The sequence below is a fragment of the Colias croceus genome, chromosome 19 (genome assembly GCF_905220415.1).
Source record: "Colias croceus chromosome 19, ilColCroc2.1".
NCBI lineage: Eukaryota > Metazoa > Arthropoda > Insecta > Lepidoptera > Pieridae > Colias > Colias croceus.
The window spans coordinates 6388501-6409293 of record NC_059555.1 but is presented as its reverse complement, the minus strand read 5'-3'; the positions used below and the strand labels follow the sequence as shown (position 1 = coordinate 6409293).

General features: G+C 33.4%; 1 protein-coding gene across 4 annotated transcripts in view; it reads left to right on the top strand.

The window, feature by feature from the left end:
• LOC123700224 (RIMS-binding protein 2) overlaps positions 1–20793 on the top strand; it is a 33175-nt gene that overhangs the window by 2131 nt on the left and 10251 nt on the right. For 2 of the 4 annotated variants that reach the window (XM_045647381.1, XM_045647378.1), the window contains exons 2-12: positions 14314–14514; positions 15423–15615; positions 15690–16592; positions 16697–16817; positions 16885–17062; positions 17163–17295; positions 17910–18100; positions 18325–18528; positions 18877–19074; positions 19713–19907; positions 20083–20337. In XM_045647381.1, coding sequence (XP_045503337.1) covers positions 14317–14514; positions 15423–15615; positions 15690–16592; positions 16697–16817; positions 16885–17062; positions 17163–17295; positions 17910–18100; positions 18325–18528; positions 18877–19074; positions 19713–19907; positions 20083–20337 — 2769 coding nt within the window. In that variant the 5' untranslated portion in view covers positions 14314–14316. Of the gene's footprint in view, positions 1–14313; positions 14515–15422; positions 15625–15689; positions 16593–16696; positions 16818–16884; positions 17063–17162; positions 17296–17909; positions 18101–18324; positions 18529–18876; positions 19075–19712; positions 19908–20082; positions 20338–20793 lie in introns of all 4 variants that reach the window. The other 2 variants (XM_045647380.1, XM_045647379.1) reach the window with 1 other exon arrangement.

The window sequence follows — 20793 nt, the reverse complement described above, 5'->3', positions numbered from 1 at the left end:
TACCTTCTATGAAAAAGTTACTTTCCAAGTGTCCTATAATAATTATATCATTGATACATCATAAAAACTGTAAATTTTAAAACAGCCACATGAAAATAATCATTTTTTACGTTACCAGCTGTGCCAATTAGAGCGATTTTGTTTCTGATTGAAAGTAAGTGATGTGGTGAATTATTGTGAAAAGTTTTTTCGTTACAATTTCTAAAAGTTTGGTCAGGCGTAAGATTATCAGCCTATTTGCAAAAAAAAAAATTCAAAACGTACTTGAAAATCACCGTTGCAGCAAAGTTATGTAAAATCCTAGGAGCCGAGAAAGTGATTTAGAATCATCATATAATATATATTATGATCACTCAGTATCATATTTATAAGTTGAATACTAGAGGAGCCGCAGTGTAAAAGGCGTAAGAAATTTCATACTCCTGCGTCCGCGCAACTTTAGTAAAAAAAGAGTTTGATTTCATATATCAATACTAGCTGTGCCCCGCGGTTTCACCCGCATTGCTTCACTCCTGTTGGTCTTAGCATAGCGTGATGATATATAGCCTACTAGTGGTCCGCCCCGGCTTCGCCCGTGGTACATATTTCGCAATAAAAGGTAGCCTATGTCCTTTCTCGGGTATCAAAATATCTCCATACCAAATTTCATACAAATTGGTTCAGTAGTTTAGGCGTGATTGAGTAACAGACAGACAGAGTTACTTTCGCATTTATAATATTAGTATGGATCAATATAGATGTGTTTATCTGATACCTTGTGCCCTTACTAGTTAGTATCTATAAGACCGGTAACTTATTTTGCATATCAATCACACATAATCATCAAATATGCACTTATGGCATTAATTGGGCTTGATTATTATTAATATATAGCTATTTTAACCCTATCTCGTAATACGCCAGAGATAGGTTAAATTAAGGATACTCCCACTCAGTCGCATGAATAGTAACATCCCACTCAAATGAAAGCATTTATCCCCAACAGATGTGATCTATAAATGTATTTATTTAATTTCTATGCTTTATTTCTACCTAGAAAATAAAGGTTAAAATTAAAATTGTAGGTAGTTATTAAAGGCAGTTTAATGGACCATGTTCCTTAAAGCTTTCGAACAAGCTTAATCTAGACACGCGGCAGCGTGTCAAGCCGAGTTCAAGCGAAGAGAACTGGCGAGCAGCAGCCGTGTGTATATTTACACGAACCATTTCGAGCCACTTTTCACCCCCTTATAACTCGAAAACTATTTAAGTTATATAAACCAAATTTGGTACATATCAAGAGGACCTCAAGATAAACAAGAACCTTAAATTTCATAAATACAGATTAAACATTTGCGTAGATATTAATATTCAAAAATCGCAATTTTTAAGACTGACTGACTTATAGACATATACAAAACCTAACCCACTTCCAGATGACCTAGAAAGTTCAAATTTTGTAATCAACTAGGTGATAGTGAGTGTACAAAGGAAAAAATCAGAAAATACTGAATTTATTTGTATTTAATTTTTTTTCAATGACATAAATTTTGTTTGTATGGAAAAATGGAAAAGTTTAAAAAAAAGAAAATAGTGTATATTCACCTTACTAGTCTTAAAAAATAGATCAAAACTAATCAGTGGCCGAAAAAAATTTTGAAATCCATCAATAAATGACTGAGATATAGATTATTGAAGTTTACATATTTTAGGACGAAACATCTGTAGATTCGAAGCGCCTCTGACATCACGCTCACTCGCGCTAGTATCGCTAGGGCGGATTACTTCGATTGCATGATTTCTTTATTCAAAACTGTTATTAAACGTAAAATAAAAGAAAATTGTAATAAAAATATTGCCTTTATTGCTCATACAGTTAAAAATAATATATAATTTTACATATTCACATTTATTTATTCTTTATTTATGAGTGTTTAGTTTAGTTTTAATTTCAGTGTAAATAAATAAATAAATAAATAAAATCTTTATTTTGCTTTAAACATGGTATTCAATGGTGATACAATTATATTAATAAAGCACAAACATGTTTAGCCAATACAAGCATGCAAAAATAATTACCATAAATGGTGTAATGGAAGAAGGCTTCGTCGAAGGTCGAAATGATTTAATTTGCGTAATATTAATATGAGTGAAACATCTTTAGGCGCGTTTAGAGTAAAATTTCAAGATCGCGTCATGGCAATATCGAGTACTTTTTTAATTTGAATAATATAATTATTTTCACAAAGCAAACAACTAATGACCTATTGAACCCCATAATTTGATGAGGCTAGTTTTACATACTGTTTATATTTTGTGAGGTTCTAAAAACTAGCCTCATCAAATTATGGGGTTCAATAGGTCATTAGTTGTTTGCTTTGTGAAAATAATTATATTATTCAAATTAAAAAAGTTATATTTTGGAATAAACATTGTTCTCTAAGGGAAAATAAAACAATTGAGTTTTCAGTCAACCTAAGAACTTAATACATCTTTGTAAATAAATTTCTGGACTGTCTGCAGAACTTGCACACATTTAGATCTCATTTCTTTTTTTGGCAAATTAAGTCAACGATTGAACTCGGCTCCAATTTTTACATTTATGTTTTTGGTGGGATCCATAATTACACGAAATAATAAAGCCGAGTGATAAAAATAGAGTCACGTGAAATTGAAAATTCCTTTTTCCTACAATTTCGACTAACTTTCACTGAAAAGTTACTCGACTAAGGTTACGTCCTTAATTTTACCTCCTTTGTACTTAACCACATTGTAGGTACTACAGAAGTACAGTTGAGGGTCAAAAACATTATGGAACTAAGACTTAAAGTAAGTACTTAAATGAAATGCTTCGACACGAAACGAATTCATGACTATGAATTTCTTGATGATGTAATAATGCTGGCGTGGTGAAGAGAATGTTTCTTACTTTCTTTAACTTTTTCAGTAGTTACAACTAGCGAGACAAATAATTACGACTCGGCTAATTATAATTCATCGGCCTTTTACTAATTAGGTTGGTAGTTTTGCTAGGTTTTAACGTTCAAAATAATTGTAATTATGTTTCACGTAAGTACCTATCATACAAAATTTAATTTTTTTTGGTAGACAGATTCTGCCTGAGTTTTAGAAATTAATAGATAACTTATTTCGATTATTTAGGAAAAGTAATCGCTCAGGAAAAAGGGATAAACACAAATGTAAAAAAAAAAACACAAAAGCTAACGTAAATTTAATTTAGAAAATTGCTCGTTGTTTTGCGTGTGCTAAAAACAACGTAAATATTCCATACAGGGTGCTGTCATCCGTAATCATGGAGTTAAAAGCATTATTGTACAGAAATTAAATCGTATAAAAATTAAATGCGGCTAACAATGGCGAGCTCTTAAATACATGCTTGACAATTTCTTTTGAATACGTAAATAGTGAACCATTAGTGTCCTACTTTATACTGCTGCTGAAACCGCTGTTACACGCTACGTTGGGAATTAATGCTTTTGTTCACTACATTTTTTTTATTGTACGGAAATATTTATAAATCCTGAACTTATTGTGTTTGATATACTATTTTTGGATAGGATTTTTAATGATATCATTTAAGATATTTCTGAAAGATATTACGTTAAAATATTATGTATATGATACGGATATAATCATAATATACTAAAACTAAAAAAATCACATCAATATCCGTTGCTTAGTTTTAAAGATTTAACTATACATAGGGACATTGGGATATATATATAGGGACAGAGAACGCGACTTAGTTTTATGCTATGTAGTGATAGTGATACGTTCTCACTTCTCATAGATAATTTTTTATCTATTTTGTTATATTAGTCTATATTAATGATAGCAAAAAACCTTTGAACGTTTGGAAACTATTTATCTAAGAAATATAAAATCATGCTCCGATCCCTCTTAACCTTTCAAGTTAAATGATTGATCTAGCTGGTGTTTGTGAATGGTGATCCTCTTAAGGATTTGATTTTGATGCTGAATAGATACATCATAAATACAAACCATTTATATAGATTACTAGATAAGCAGTTCTTGTTCATACATTTAAAATTCATATGAATTGTTTATACTGGTTTCAACCTTTATAAACTGTTTTAGAATATTATTTACAGAAATGTAGAGTTTGGAGTTTGTAAATCTATAATTTATTTAAAAGTGCCTACGGTACGATTTGTTAAAGCGCAGATTAAGCACAGATTTAAGTACTTAATTCTAAAAAAAAAACAAAAGGCCTTAAACTCAAGGTCTGAAGCTACTTTCTACTATTTTCCAGGAAAGGAGTTCTTCAAACTTCAGACGCCAAGTGTGAGTCTAAAAAAAATCTTGAATTGCTGTAACAAAAATTTAAAACAAATCATTCTAGAGATCTTTAATATAAATGTATTCTAAAACACCGCGATAAACATTTCAAATACGTTAAAAATGGTTTGGATATTTCAAATACAAATAGCAAATGTCGGTGAAATGTTCGACGGTAAAATATATAAAATATGAAAAATGTTGATATTCGTTTTGATTTCGCAGTTTTAAATTAGAACGTGCCTTTTCAACAGAGAAATAGAACTTTCATCATTGAAAATAGTGAACAAATATTTGGTTTTATTATTAAAAACACTGAATTTTGAGTTATGATATTTATTTGTTAATCGAATTGTTGTACTGTATAAAAAATTAAATTGCTTTTATAATCGGTAACTAAAAAATAATCGCCAAATTTTAGCTTTTTTGATACATTGAATACAGAAATTTAGATAATAAGATATATCATGTGAGAAATAAGTAAATATTACATTAATTTACTTATTTTGATTTGCTAGAGAGACAGTTGTCGAGATAATGAGCAACAACGATGTATAAATTTTTTAATTAATTTGAACAAAAGCCAAAGCGCGATTTTAATTTTCTGAATTTCTACGATGTTTTACGTTTGCACTTTCGAATATCTCTTGGCTAAATATAAATAAAACCGGCCAAGTGCGAGTAGGACTCGCGAACCCAGGGTTCTGTATAAACCGGTGTTTTTATATGTTGTAACTGTATATTTTTCACAATTTTTTCTTTAGACGTTCCTGCTTTCATGATTCTGTGTTCTCGGGATGTATTTGCAGCCTAAACAGCTCTATCTTTTCACAGTTTTGAAGGAAGTCGAATTACTTTCTTACATTGATATAAAAAGTGATTTGCTAGAAAAAATACATTAAATATTTCGTTTTTACAAAAATGGGTATTCTCGCAGTACACAAAATGTTATTTGCGCCTACAACAGCATTTTAACAGCAACATTACAACCGCAACGCGTACCCATGCGATGCTAGCAGCCAAACCGAGTTAATATATTTGGCATCCATAGAACTTGGCCAAAATTGTTGTTTACCCAAGGGACAAATTATTCAGTATTCTCGTAATGGGTAATAAAAGGATAAGACTCAGATTGCTATTAGATGAAATGTTATTTTTTGTGAATATGTTTTTCTATAAATATTGATCTATTAACGTTAACGTAACGTAAATAACAAATTACCTTCTATGAAAAAGTTACTTTCCAAGTGTCCTATAATAATTATATCATTGATACATCATAAAAACTGTAAATTTTAAAACAGCCACATGAAAATAATCATTTTTTACGTTACCAGCTGTGCCAATTAGAGCGATTTTGTTTCTGATTGAAAGTAAGTGATGTGGTGAATTATTGTGAAAAGATTTTTCGTTACAATTTCTAAAAGTTTGGTCAGGCGTAAGATTATCAGCCTATTTGCAAAAAAATAATTCAAAACGTACTTGAAAATCACCGTTGTAGCAAAGTTATGTAAAATCCTAGGAGCCGAGAAAGTGATTTAGAATCATCATATAATATATATTATGATCACTCAGTATCATATTTATAAGTTGAATACTAGAGGAGCCGCAGTGTAAAAGGCGTAAGAAATTTCATACTCCTGCGTCCGCGCAACTTTAGTAAAAAAAGTTTTGTTTCATATATCAATATAGATGTGTTTATCTGATACCTTGTGCCCTTACTAGTTAGCATCTATAAGACCGGTAACTTATTTTGCATATCAAGCACACATAATCATCAAATATGCACTTATGGCATTAATTGGGCTTAATTATTATTAATATATAGCTATTTTAACCCTATCTCGTAATACGATAGAGATAGGTTAAATTAAGGATACTCCCACTCAGTCGCATGAATAGTAACATCCCACTCAAATGAAAGCGTTTATCCCCAACAGATGTGAGCTATAAATGTATCTATTTAATTTCTATGCTTTATTTCTACCTAGAATAAATACAATAATCACGTTTAAAATTAAAATTGTAGGTAGTTATTAAAGGCAGTTTAATGGACCATGTTCTTTAAAGCTTTCGAACAAGCTTAATCCATAATTACACGAAATAATAAAGCCGAGTGATAAAAATAGAGTCACGTGAAATTGAAAATTCCTTTTTCCTACAATTTCGACTAACTTTCACTGAAAAGTTACTCGACTAAGGTTACGTCCTTAATTTTACCTCCTTTGTACTTAACCACATTGTAGGTACTACAGAAGTACAGTTGAGGGTCAAAAACATTATGGAACTAAGACTTAAAGTAAGTACTTAAATAAAATGCTTCGACACGAAACGAATTCATGACTATGAATTTCTTGATGATGTAATAATGCTGGCGCGGTGAAGAGAATGTTTCTTACTTCTACTACTACTATTTTTTTCAGTAGTTATAACCAGCGAGACAAATAATTACGACTCGGCTAATTATAATTCATCGGCCTTTTACTAATTAGGTTGGTAGTACTGCTAGGTATTAACGTTCAAAATAATTGTAATTAAGTATGTTTCACGTATCATACAATTTTTTTTTTTTTGGTAGACAGATTCTGCCTGAGTTTTAGAAATTAATAGATAACTTATTTCGATTATTTAGGAAAAGTAATCGCTCAGGAAAAAGGGATAAACACAAATGTAAAAAAAAAACACAAAATACAAACTAATGTAAAATTAATGTAAATTTAATTTAGAAAATTGCAGATTTTCGTTGTTTTGCGTGTGCTAAAAACAACGAAAATATTCCATACAGGGTGCTGTCATCCGTAATCATGGAGTTAAAAGCATTATTGTACAGAAATTAAATCGTATAAAAATTAAATGCGGCTAACAATGGCGAGCTCATAAATACATGCTTGACAATTTCTTTTGAATACGTAAATAGTGAACCATTAGTGTCCTACTTTATACTGCTGCTGAAACCGCTGTTACACGCTACGTTGGGAATTAATGCTTTTGTTCACTACATTTTTTTTATTGTACGGAAATATTTATAAATCCTGAACTTATTGTGTTCGATATACTATTTTTGGATAGGATTTTTAATGATATCATTTAAGATATTTCTGAAAGATATTACGTTAAAATATTATGTATATGATACGGATATAATCATAATATACTAAAACTAAAAAAATCACATCAATATCCGTTGCTTAGTTTTAAAGATTTAACTATACATAGGGACATTGGGATATATATATAGGGACAGAGAACGCGACTTAGTTTTATGCTATGTAGTGATAGTGATACGTTCTCACTTCTCATAGATAATTTTTTATCTATTTTGTTATATTAGTCTATATTAATGATAGCAAAAAACCTTTGAACGTTTGGAAACTATTTATCTAAGAAATATAAAATCATGCTCCGATCCCTCTTAACCTTTCAAGTTAAATGATTGATCTAGCTGGTGTTTGTGAATGGTGATCCTCTTAAGGATTTGATTTTGATGCTGAATAGATACATCATAAATACAAACCATTTATATAGATTACTAGATAAGCAGTTCTTGTTCATACATTTAAAATTCATATGAATTGTTTATACTGGTTTCAACCTTTATAAACTGTTTTAGAATATTATTTACAGAAACGTAGAGTTTGGAGTTTGTAAATCTATAATTTATTTAAAAGTGCCTACGGTACGATTTGTTAAAGCGCAGATTAAGCACAGATTTAAGTACTTAATTCTAAAAAAAAACAAAAGGCCTTAAACTCAAGGTCTGAAGCTACTTTCTACTATTTTCCAGGAGAGGAGTTCTTCAAACTTCAGACGCCAAGTGTGAGTCTAAAAAAAATCTTGAATTGCTGTAACAAAAATTTAAAACAAATCATTCTAGAGATCTTTAATATAAATGTATTCTAAAACACCGCGATAAACATTTCAAATATTTTAAAAATGGTTTGCATATTTCAAATACAAATAGCAAATGTCGGTGAAATGTTCGACGGTAAAATATATAAAATATGAAAAATGTTGATATTCGTTTTGATTTCGCGGTTTTAAATTAGAACGTGCCTTTTCAACAGAGAAATAGAACTTTCGGCATTGAAAATAGTGAACAAATATTTGGTTTTATTATTAAAAACACTGAATTTTGAGTTATGATATTTATTTGTTAATCGAATTGTTGTACTGTATAAAAAATTAAATTGCTTTTATAATCGGTAACTAAAAAATAATCGCCAAATTTTAGCTTTTTTGATACATTGAATACAGAAGATAATAAGATATATCATGTGAGAAATAAGTAAATATTACATTAATTTACTTATTTTGATTTGCTAGAGAGACAGTTGTCGAGATAATGAGCAACAACGATGTATAAATTTTTTAATTAATTTGAACAAAAGCCAAAGCGCGATTTTAATTTTCTGAATTTCTACGATGTTTTACGTTTGCACTTTCGAATATCTCTTGGCTAAATATAAATAAAACCGGCCAAGTGCGAGTAGGACTCGCGAACCCAGGGTTCCGTATAAACCGGTGTTTTTATATGTTGTAACTGTATATTTTTCACAATTTTTTCTTTAGACGTTCCTGCTTTCATGATTCTGTGTTCTCGGGATGTATTTGCAGCCTAAACAACTCTATCTTTTCACAGTTTTGAAGGAAGTCGAATTACTTTCTTACATTGATATAAAAAGTGATTTGCTAGAAAAAATACATTAAATATTTCGTTTTTACAAAAATAGGTATTCTCGCAGTACACAAAATGTTATTTGCGCCTACATCGCTTTTTGACACGTGATATTTTTGCATATCTGCTATATACAGACATACATGTATACATTATACATATATGCACTACAAGCACATTTTCTTTCCATACATGATCTATTAAATTTTTACCTATAGTTGTTACAATTTTCAAGTTACAAAAATATTGAAAATAAATAAGTTTGATTTAACCTTATTGATACAGTTGGTATAAGTTAGCATTGTAAATTATAGAGCCTTTTTGTCAGTTTAACATTATTCTCGTAGAATCGTCTCTTTACAACTTCATATCGTAGAATGAAAAAAATGTAAGGGATTTTTTTGTGGGTATGTAACTTGTCATCAGTTCAAATCAAGCTCAAATCGTCAAAAAATGCATGAAATTCATACGTTAAAATGGCCGTGAAACTGGCTCTACTTAATAATATAATAATATTATCTATACATATAATAAAATCGTAGGAAAGTTAATATTGTACATTGAATATTTTTTTAAAGAATACTTGGGGCGTGATCGACATAGATACTGTAGCTATAAACATAGTTTTTAGGATTTTTGTCTGTCTGTATGTCCTGGCTAATCTCAAGAAGTACTGCATGGATTTACGTCAAATCTGGTACTGAGATAGCTTGGGACCTGAGGAAGGACTTAGGATAGGATTTATCCCGGAAATCCCATAGGAATGGGAACTACTCGGGTTTTTCTTAGACTACGCGGGCGATGCCGCTGGCGAAAAGCCAGTAAATTGACTAAAGATACCTATGAACTCAAGGTCATAGATGATGGAGTACAATGTAAAAGTATATTAGCGCAAAATGTAATACATAATCATTTCTTTTAAATACACTAATCCGAACTTTCAAAAAAATAGGTAGCCGCATTTTAAAAACGACTAGACTGAAACACGGGTGAATAGCTAATGAACTAATATAACACGCTAAGACTATAATTGTGCTTTCAAATTTCAATGTAAATCTTGCTGCATAAAGTTCTGTTTTTATTTCATTAATAAAGTTTCTTACATTTATTCTTTGCATTTTTTGTGCTTAATATCAAATCCCGTCTCGTGATCGAATTTTGTCAATTCTTTAAAAAAATATCATCTTAATATACGTCAGTTTTAAGTTGGTTTCGAGATAGAAAAATAATTTTAGTGTAATGAGCAAAACTTTCATAATAATTTCAGAATTTTATAATTTACTTTACATATAAAATATAAAGTTATTCTTATGAATTCGTGGTCCACAGATATTATATTGTATAGAATATAGATAAAACAGCGCAGTGGCTGAAAAGCGCAATTAGGTTTGTCTCTGAACAAGAAAAAGCAACATCTGTTCTACTTACCGTTTATTACTAAACTTGCGTTGTTCTTCGCTTGGTTAACGGAAATTAAAAAGTTCAGAAAAATCTCTGTTCTTACTTACACTGTACGGATATACTGAAACAAGACTAAGAACCAAGATTTTTTATAACTTCTTTGTGTTTTTTGGCTCGACTTTAAAATGAAAATACACAGCAGTACTATGTTGTAATTTATCTTACATTAAATTTTCAACATATTTTATGGGATCAGATTAAATACATGATAAAAAAAACTTCCAATTGAATCCGGTATTTGAGTAAAATATTCGATTGAAAGTAACATGCATTTATAAAAATGAATCGCAAAATGTGTTGGTAAGCGCATAACTCGAGAACGGCTGAACCGATTCCGATAATTCTTTTTTTATTATATTCCTTGAAGTACGAGGTTGGTTCTTATGTAGAGAAAACGTAAACATGTACCACGGGCGAAGCCGGGGCGGACCGCTAGTTATGAATAAATTAATTTCTTTCAAAGAACCTCTCAACTCTCAAGTCATTACACGATCCAATTATAAAGACCTGACATAAAGTAACTACTTAGTTCCAATTCAAAAATACGAAACTTTTTTTTTTTTAATATTTTCACTTCGTATAAAAGTATGATTATACCACGGACCCACCTCAAGTATTAAAAATTCTCTGAATTGCATAAATTTTAAAATATTCTAGCGTTTGCTCATAATTATTGAAGAGTCTGTATATTCACTTTACCGGAATGTTCATAGCTCATGTCCTTACGCGAATAAAATAGTTATTTCTAGAGCTCTTGTAGCTTGTAAAAATATAGTTAAATAAACTAGGTATGTTAAGTACACAAAAGATAAATCACGGTTTTAACGAAAATTTTTATTAAGGGGTAATTAGGTAGATAATTAAAAAAAATTGAGGTAGAGATTAAGTTCAAGAACTACAATATCGATCATAAGTAGGTACTACGGATAATATTTTTTCCAGTTTGTTTGCCAGAAAATTTTTATTCATCATAATAGACTTTCGGGTTGAATAGTGATGGAACTGTATAACTGATTCGGCAAAACTGAATTCACATTTTAATACTCATTGAATAAAAGATTTATTTTTTATGGAACTAACTATTGAATATTGAATATATAATGTTTGTAGTCTTTTACAAAATTTGAAACATAGTTCACAACTTTTTTTACTTTATTAAAAAGGGGGGTGAAAACAAAAATTAATACGAAATGAAAGATTAGGTAGATAGGTTTTGTTTATCATTCTTGTCGCCCAATGCCTTGAGCTTATTCATAAAATCATAAAACATCTCAGACATATTGCGTAACTGTCTGACCGTTTTCCTAATTTCCCAAGCGTCGCCGTGAAGTCTGGCAAGGCTTGAATGGGGGTAAAGTAGAGGGTAAAGTTCATCGCACTTTTCTGTCTTTAGGCGGCTAGACAGAGCGACGCGGGAGCAAATTTATATAATGAACTATATTTCCAAGGATATTATGTATTTGCAATGTATAACAAATATGTATAAAACTGCTATATAGAAATGGCGCATGCGCTATACAAAGTTGTATACATAGGTTGTACGTCAAGAGTAAATATTTTTAGGCATCAGAGTTTCAAATCTAGGAACTGCAAACTTTTTCATATTTATTAGCCTGAAATATTTTTAAGTGTAATTTGTTATTCCCTTTCAACCATCAAGCCTTGTATTGTGCTTGTACTTAATGTATTTGCCATCGCAAAACACATGATTGTAGCTAGTCTCTCTTAATAAGTAGGTACATAGGTACTCTATAAGGTAGTTACGTGTTTAAAGCCAAAGTGTTCCGATTGTACACTGTACGTTGACCCGTTGAGGTTGTAGCCCTCTGATGAAAATCTTAGGTCATGTCGAGGGGCTTTTTACGTATTCTGAAACGCTTTGCTGCTGACATAAATATGACGAACGACTTGTAACACTATCGGTTGTGTGATGCCCTTTGTGAAGGTTGTAATGGACTACTTTTTTCTTTTTCTCTTTTAATACAACGGTGGAATTGCTATGCGTAGCGCTTTTGTTTATTAAGTGAGTTAATGGACTCACTCGGTTAACATCTGCTATCAATATAAATAGAATTTTCATTAATAGCAAAGTAAAAAAATATAATAATGGTAGAGGTGTATTGTTGGAATGTAAGAACTTACAATCAATTAGTATCATACGAATCCATACTAATAGATATTATAAATGCGAAAGTAACTCTGTCTGTCTGTCTGTTACTCAGTCACGCCTAAACTACTGAACCAATTTGCATGAAATTTGGTATGGAGATATTTTGATACCCGAGAAAGGACATAGGCTACTTTTTAGTGCGAAATATGGACCACGGGCGAAGCCGGGGCGGACCGCTAGTAGTTAATATAAATCGAATAAAATTTACATTATGATATCTAAAAGCCTTAAATTCGTTCTGAAACAAATGCATGTTTTTATCAAACCAAAGAACATATGGCACATACAGTTTTGTTGTCTGTTGTGAGAAGGGGTGCGATTCTAGCTTTCTTTGAACAAATGACACAAGTTGTTTGCATCTCAGACTATACCTACACAAAACTTGGTGACGAAGGTTTTGAAACAATAGTATTCTATATTCGACACTAGAGTCGGCTAAAAAAGATTCGGCCATTCATTATGCTTAAGAACACGAGAAGCAAACAGCAATTCAATTTATGAAGTTTGTTCTTATGGGTGTAATCAACCCACTTAATGCTTTGATATCAGGCCGTCTGTGACGTCAATCGATGGAGTACTCGTTCGGCTCCATTTTAACAAAATCAATAAATTATTCATACACCAGTTAAGCGGCACGGTTTGTCACGGTTGAGTAGCGTAGTGCCGGTATACGGTTGGCTGTAAAACATTGGTTTATTATTGGCCTGTAAATAAACGAATGGCTTGAAAAATCCAGTCGTGTGTAAATATGGGTGATTGATTCTGATTCTAGCTGAGGGTTCTAATTAAATGTGCTTTGAGCAATTAAAGTAACTATTGTCAGGGATTCAAACAAACAAACAAACAAACAAAAATACTTTATTGTGCACCAATAGGTACATAAAAAAATTACAAGAGTAAATATATAAAATAAATAGACACATTTGAGCACAACAGGCGGTCTTATCGCTAAGACAGCGATCTCTTCCAGACAACCTGGTGGTCAAGGAAAAACAGTGTAAGTATTCGTTTATGGGCAAGAGGTGCATTTATAAAGTTTAAAATACATAAATAAAATAGTATAAACACAGAGAACATATTATATACATCCATAATATATCTACATACATATACATACATACATATACATACCTACATAAAAGTAGTACCTATACGTAGATAAAATAATATAAATACAAAGTACATATATACATCCCTATTATATACATACATATATACACATACATACATACACATAGAAATGAGCTACTTACTAGTTGAAAAACCGACACATACGGTGACAGCATCAATATAACAATATTGAACTTAAATGAAACAGGTAGATCTGAGTTCATGACTTGGACAGGTAAAATCGCTTCAGCAGTGTTTTGAATGTGAGTAGAGATTGAGCTTCTCTTATGTCTAATGGTAGATCGTTCCATAGCCTGATGGCACGCACAGTAAAGGAAGAATTATAAATATGATTTACATGCCCCGGTACGACCAGACGAGACTTATTTGATGATCAATTCAATTAAAAAACAATGTGATCGTGTAATATTTAGGCCTCGAAATAAGGCAACGACTATTTGTTAGTTTCTAGTTTCTACTGTTTTATCATCCTGTCTATTATGATTTTTTTGTTACGTTCTATACGTTTACGATGCGATTGCATCTCACATGTAATTCATTGTAGTTAAAAAGTAATAAAAAATAATATTTTCCACAGATTATGAGCGTGTACGGAATATCAGGGGGCAGCGAATCTGACGTGATAGCGCGTAGGCTGCGCGAAGCGGAGCGGGCGCGGGCGGACGCGGAGCGAGCGCACGCCGACGCGCTCTCCCAGCTACGCAGTGCGCAGCGGTCGCCGCTCGATTCACACAATGTAGAACAGTTGCAATCTAAAGTGCGAGAGTTGGAAAAGAAGGTAACTCATCATTCGAACATATACTAATACTAGCTTCCGCCCACGACTTTGTACGTGCATCCCCGTTTTTCCCCGTTCCCGCAAGAATTTCGGGAAATCCTTTCTTAGGGGACGCCTACGTTATGACATCTACCTGCATGCCAAATTTCAGCCCGATACGTCCAGCGGTTTGGGCTGTGCGTTGATAGATCACTATATCAGTCACCTTTGAGTTTTATATATGTATATAGATTACTAGCTTTCCACCCACGGCATCGCCCGCGCAGTCAAAGAAAAACCCGCATAGTTCCCGTTCCCGTGGGATTTCCGGGATAAAACCTATCCTATGTCCTTTCTCGGGTATCAAAATATCTCTATACCAAATTTCATGCAAATTGGTTCAGTAGTTAAGGCGTGATTGAGTAACAGACAGACAGACAGACAGAGTTACTTTCGCATTTATAATATTAGTATGGATGTAATATGGTATAGTTGCAAAGCCAATTTATACGCTCAGTAGCAGCATTTTATTACCGATCACTTTTTATTGACATCGCCATAGAACTACCAAATTCCTTTTGAATAATAAAGTAATTACTGCATGAACTTTGAAACATGTATTCACTTAGATTTACTTGTAATATATTAGTTAATTTCACTTCAATTATGAGACTCTTGAATTAAATTTGGTAGATAGTTTTTTTTATATGTAGGTGTAAATTAGATAAATAATAATTCATCTATGTAGTCATATTATTATGACATGCATTTATATACACTCGTGTACTAGGACACTTTTGCATGAGTAGATTTAATACGTTACAAAAAAATAGCACGAACTGCTCTAACTCTGAACTAGTGATATAATTTATATAAAATAATAGAATCATATAATATTAAATATAAATAACTCTCGAATATTTTAATAGGCTGCATTGGAAACGGTTCGATGTGAGGAATTACAACTAGAGTTATCATCATCAATGCGCGCAAGAGGTGCTACGACCACCACGTGGTCTACTGCAACGCAGCCCGCCTCTGAAATCGAACGTATTATGGCAAAAATCGAACAAGATAATAGAATCCTTGCGGAATTGGAGCACACAAGATCCACTACACACGGTTTGTATAGTAAGTTATGCGAGTGAGGGTTGATTTATATCCTCTATGCTTACTAAATGTAATTTAATTTACAGGTATTCAACAAAGTGGTTCCAACACAGCACTTGGGGAATTCCATTCGCCAACTCCGTCACCTTTGCCACATTCTTATACAAGTACAGCGGGGCATATGGCACTCTGTCAGAGCAACACAATGCCTACCCTTTCCTCGTTGCATGCCACCGGACAGTTTACTGCTCCTAGTTCTAACTCCGTTGCGTATTCCATGAGTGCGCACAACCCTTCCTCCTATACTAACCCCGTATCGGCTTCTTATGGGCTATCAAATACTCATCAAGTCACGTTCACAAATCCAGTAACAGCACCCCTTGTTAATAATATTAACCAAATCTCTAGTACTCTAGCAGGTCTGCAATCAAACCTTCAAAATTTATCTGGGAATGTATCTGGAATGACTTTGGGTAGTACATTAGGTGGGACAGCGATTACGGGGACTATGGCAGGAGGAGGACTTAGCAGTTGTTTGAACAATGTACCGACGAGTTTATCAAGTGGACTTACAAGTACACTCGCGGGTATACAGTCAAGTCTAACCGGTGCACTTGGTAATACATTGAGTAACCTCACTGGTGGCAATCAACTTGGAGGACTGAACTCAAATCTAACGAGCACAAGTGTATATGGAACTGGCACGGGTACTTATACAAATCCTCTTCTAACTAGCGGCTTAGGAACCAATACAATGAATATTAAACTTAAACCTATGGATGAAATTGACCTTGGATTAGGTAGATACGGAACTAATAATCCAGCTATGATAAGGGCTGTCACCCCTGTAACTCCTCATCAACCAAGCTGGAGCTTAGGATTAGATAGCCAATTTCCAGACAGACTAGGAGGTTTAGAATCGACATTATATCATGACAGAGGTCCGAGAAATATGAGACTTTTACCAAATAATATGTTAGATATGGATGGTAAGTTTTCAGTACATATACATTATTGCAGTACCCACTTGTATAAATTAAAGATATTTGAAGAATTACATAATATTTCTTATGGATTGGTTATTCTATTTCAGTTCGAAATACACATTATATGAATGGTGGTGGACCCACAGAGGCTCAAGTTGATATGCTGGATATCCCCGGCAAAGGTCGTTGCTGTGTTTACATCGCTAGATTTTCTTATGACCCCCCTGAGTATGTATCAATTTATAATAATGAAATATAATGTTTATCAAATGATTGATGTGACTTGATATTTTAGAATCGAAAGTGCTGAAGGGGAACTATCGATTTGTTCTGGTGATTATCTCTTGGTATGGGGTCCGCCCGATCCAAACGCCACTATGCTCGATGCTGAATTATTAGACGGTCGCCGGGGATTAGTTCCTGCAAATTTTGTTCAAAGACTAGTTGGAGACGATTTGTTAGAATTTCATCAGGTAAGATTTAATGTTATTTATTTCTGTAAGTAGCTCGTTAAAACAAGATAAACAAGGAGATGACGATTGAAATATTCCTATGTTTGTATTGTTTTTGTAGGCTGTCGTTGCGACATTGCGAGACGCAGATGAAACTGCTACAACTGCTGTTAGTGATCTTTCTCTTAGTCGTGACGTGGCTCGCCTAAGTGAAGTTGCAGATGTTACTGACGGTTCGGAAGATGACGATAATGGTAAGATTAAAAAGAACTTCTACTTCGTCACTTTTTTAATTTTTAATTCATTGGATTTTTATATATTGTTATCTTATTATAGCGTAGAGCTGATATAATAATAATAATGGCTTATAACAAATATTTTTTTCATAAGTAGAATATTAGTTAAATTTTTAGACATTATTTTTTAAATTTTAAAGTTTTTCTGAAACAGTATAGAAACAATTAGAAACAGGAAAATACTTAGAACTTTATTTGAGAATTGAAATCCCCAAGTTCAACATAGAGGTCATAGTGGGTATCCAATAAAGAGTATACCTTTAAGCTTAAGGTGAATGATCACAGGTGACGGGAATTAATTTCTAAATATTTTACCTACTAATTTTGGATTATCCATAAAAATACATCAAGACGTATGATACAGATTATAGGTAATCATCACCAGTTTAAATGTTTACTCATTAGAGGACACCCGTATAGTTAAGCCTTTGTCCTTTCCTTCCCCTTATCCCTTTGTACCGGACTTCGCTGCACGCTTCATCGCATATCACTCGCACTTCGCCTGCCTGGCTACACTCCTACACGCGGTTGCCCTCGGACCTGAACAGCCAAGCTGTTTTTCTCGTCACTAGTTCCTGCTCCGCGCCAGTTAACCCTCGAGAGGCAGTTGAACAAGTCCGTGCTGATTGGCTGGACGGCGCCGGAGGGAGTGCAGCAGGCGAACATAGAAAGCTACCACGTGTACGTCGATGGCGTCTTGAAGACAACGGTCAAAGCTACAGAGCGCACGCGGGCGTTAGTCGAAGGAGTAGATTCTAATCGGGTAAGTTACTTTAACTCGATACATTAAAAGTGTTTCATGCAATATGAATTTACGAAGAATATTTTCAAATGTTGTAGAGCCTAAAAATTTGATAAAACTGTAGGAAAAAATAGGTAGCTTTTCCTATAGATATTCAAGTTTTTAATAGGCGCCAGGTAATACATTATGAATTTATTGAATTATTGATCATAATAATATGTTCCTAAACCATGATGATTTTACAGCCGCATCGGATTAGCGTTCGCTCTGTGACGGTGACTAGGCGTACATCTCGAGATGCCGCTTGCACCATGGTCATTGGGCGGGACACAGCCAACATGGGCCCGACGTGTGTCCGGGCCAGTAGCGTAACCTGTTCTCAGGCCGTGATCTCCTGGCTCCCAGCTAATTCCAATCACCAACATGTAGTTTGTGTAAACAATGTTGAAGTAAGTTTTACCATTTTAGTTCTCATTCTTCTTGGATATTAGAGCAATGTCAACTTCATTACAAATTACTGAACCGAAGTGTTTTTGTATTCGCGTAAAATGTATCACCCATGAAATTTAAACAACCAAAACATATTATAGTTAAGGTTTAAATATTTGTATTAATACCCTGGAAACTAGCAAAAAGGGTATAACGACCAAGCGAAATAGAAAGGAGCTTCATTTGGCATGCCAAATAAAAAATCTAATGTATTAAAGTTAAAATTAAATAAAAACACGATAATTTTTACAAGCGTATTACACCTAAACTTCGAAATGTTCATTTTCAAACATAGTTATATTTTATAGGTTCGAACTGTGAAGCCGGGTGTATACCGTCATACCATCACCGGGCTATCACCAAGCACGCAATATCGAGTTACAGTAAGAGCTAAGCATTTGAGAGCCGGGCCTCCGTCTGGAATACCCATTGAAGAAGCCCCAGGGGCATATACAGACTTTAGAACACTGCCAAAAGGTCTTCCAGATCCTCCAAACGAAATCATGGTAATTTCCTTTAAATAAGCGAATAGCATGATGTGGATCGAGCATGCTTTTGTCGGAGTTTTTTCACATTCCACACTCAAACTTCCCGATCACTGAAGCATACCTACTTACAATGTATATTGTTTTAATTAATATTAATAAACCTTATATACTTAATATGTACTGAAAATATATAGATAATTTATAGATTATTCTTTGTGTGAAATTTGTTTGACTAAATTAAAGTACAGAGTAGGACAGAGTTTAGAAAATTAAATACGAGGGACATACCGTATTTAAAAGTTGGAAAATAGCAGACGCACCTGAGATTTATAGCTTTCTGAAATTCACGAAGTGTGTGATTATACCCTACCTATATTTACTCTTTCACATAACATACACACCCCGTCCCAAGTCACAACCTCAAAGCACGAGGCACAATGGGTATCTCGAAGAAGTCGCGTCAATCGCAACCATAAATCCAGCGTCAGGAGAAATTTATATTGACGTCGCTCACTTCGTTGTTAGCTTAGCATACCCTGTGTGATGTCGATTCCTCCCTCAATGTGGCTTATTAGTATCTCTGACACATTTGTCGTAAACCAATTGGCCTTAAGATGTTTGCTGGATTGTTGGTGGTGATTGGTGCGGTGTCGCAGGTGGAAGCTGGGCCCCAAGACGGTACACTGCTTGTGACGTGGCAGCCAGTGCTTCGCCCACCCGCTTCAGGGCCTGTCACTGGATATGCTGTTTATGCGGACGGGAAGAAGGTGACCGACGTAGACTCGCCGACCGGCGATCACGCTCTCATCGATATTGGCAAACTGCTCGGCCTCAATCCTAAATGCGTCACCGTAAGTTTCTGTTTAGCTTAGTGTGGCTGTTCAAGCGCTAACTAGCATTAAAGTATACGCTTCATACTATTACAAACACACATGTATTAATAAAGCACAAAATCAGATGCAAATACATAAATGAACGAATTTGAACGCTTTCATGGTTATTGAATGTATTTTTTATTCATTACAGGTTCGTACTAAATCTCGCGACAGCCAGTCAAGTGATAGCCAACCGACGCCTATTCCTCCGGCTGTTCTTCGAGGTGTTGTGTCGAGAGTTCCGAGAGGTCCCCCAGGTCAAGTTCCTAACCAACCAGCTCCAGGTTATCGAATGCAGCGCCCTCAAGCCTATCAGCAGCAGCAACAAGTCATAGAACATGACGAAAACCTTTCTGATAAAGAAATATTCCCAACGGCTAATCGCCATGACCAACAAGCAGCTCAGGTGACAAATTATTTTTATATTTTAGAAGAAGTTTATAATATGATTAATTTGATTTCTATTTTAACCCTTTCATAAAAATATTTTTTCTTAAACATTTAAATTATTATTGGTACCATAATTTTATTATTTATTAAAATCTTTAATAGCGAATTTTTTACTGTTATATTAACGAACAGCAAAAAGCATTGCTGTAATAGAGATTTATCATTAATCCGCTGCAACTTTTGGAATACCCCTTTTAAATTTCATACATAGTATTTTATCATCTATAGAGTTTAATAATTACCATTTTATCAAATGTATTTGGCACAGCTCTATGTACTTATTTAGTTTGCAGATCAGTGTTGTCTATAATATGTGTGTTTCGAATATCATTTCATATTATATATTTTAATTAATGTTTTGTCATGTTGATCTGTGTAATTATTTGAGCTTCTTATTGTTGAATTTCATTAA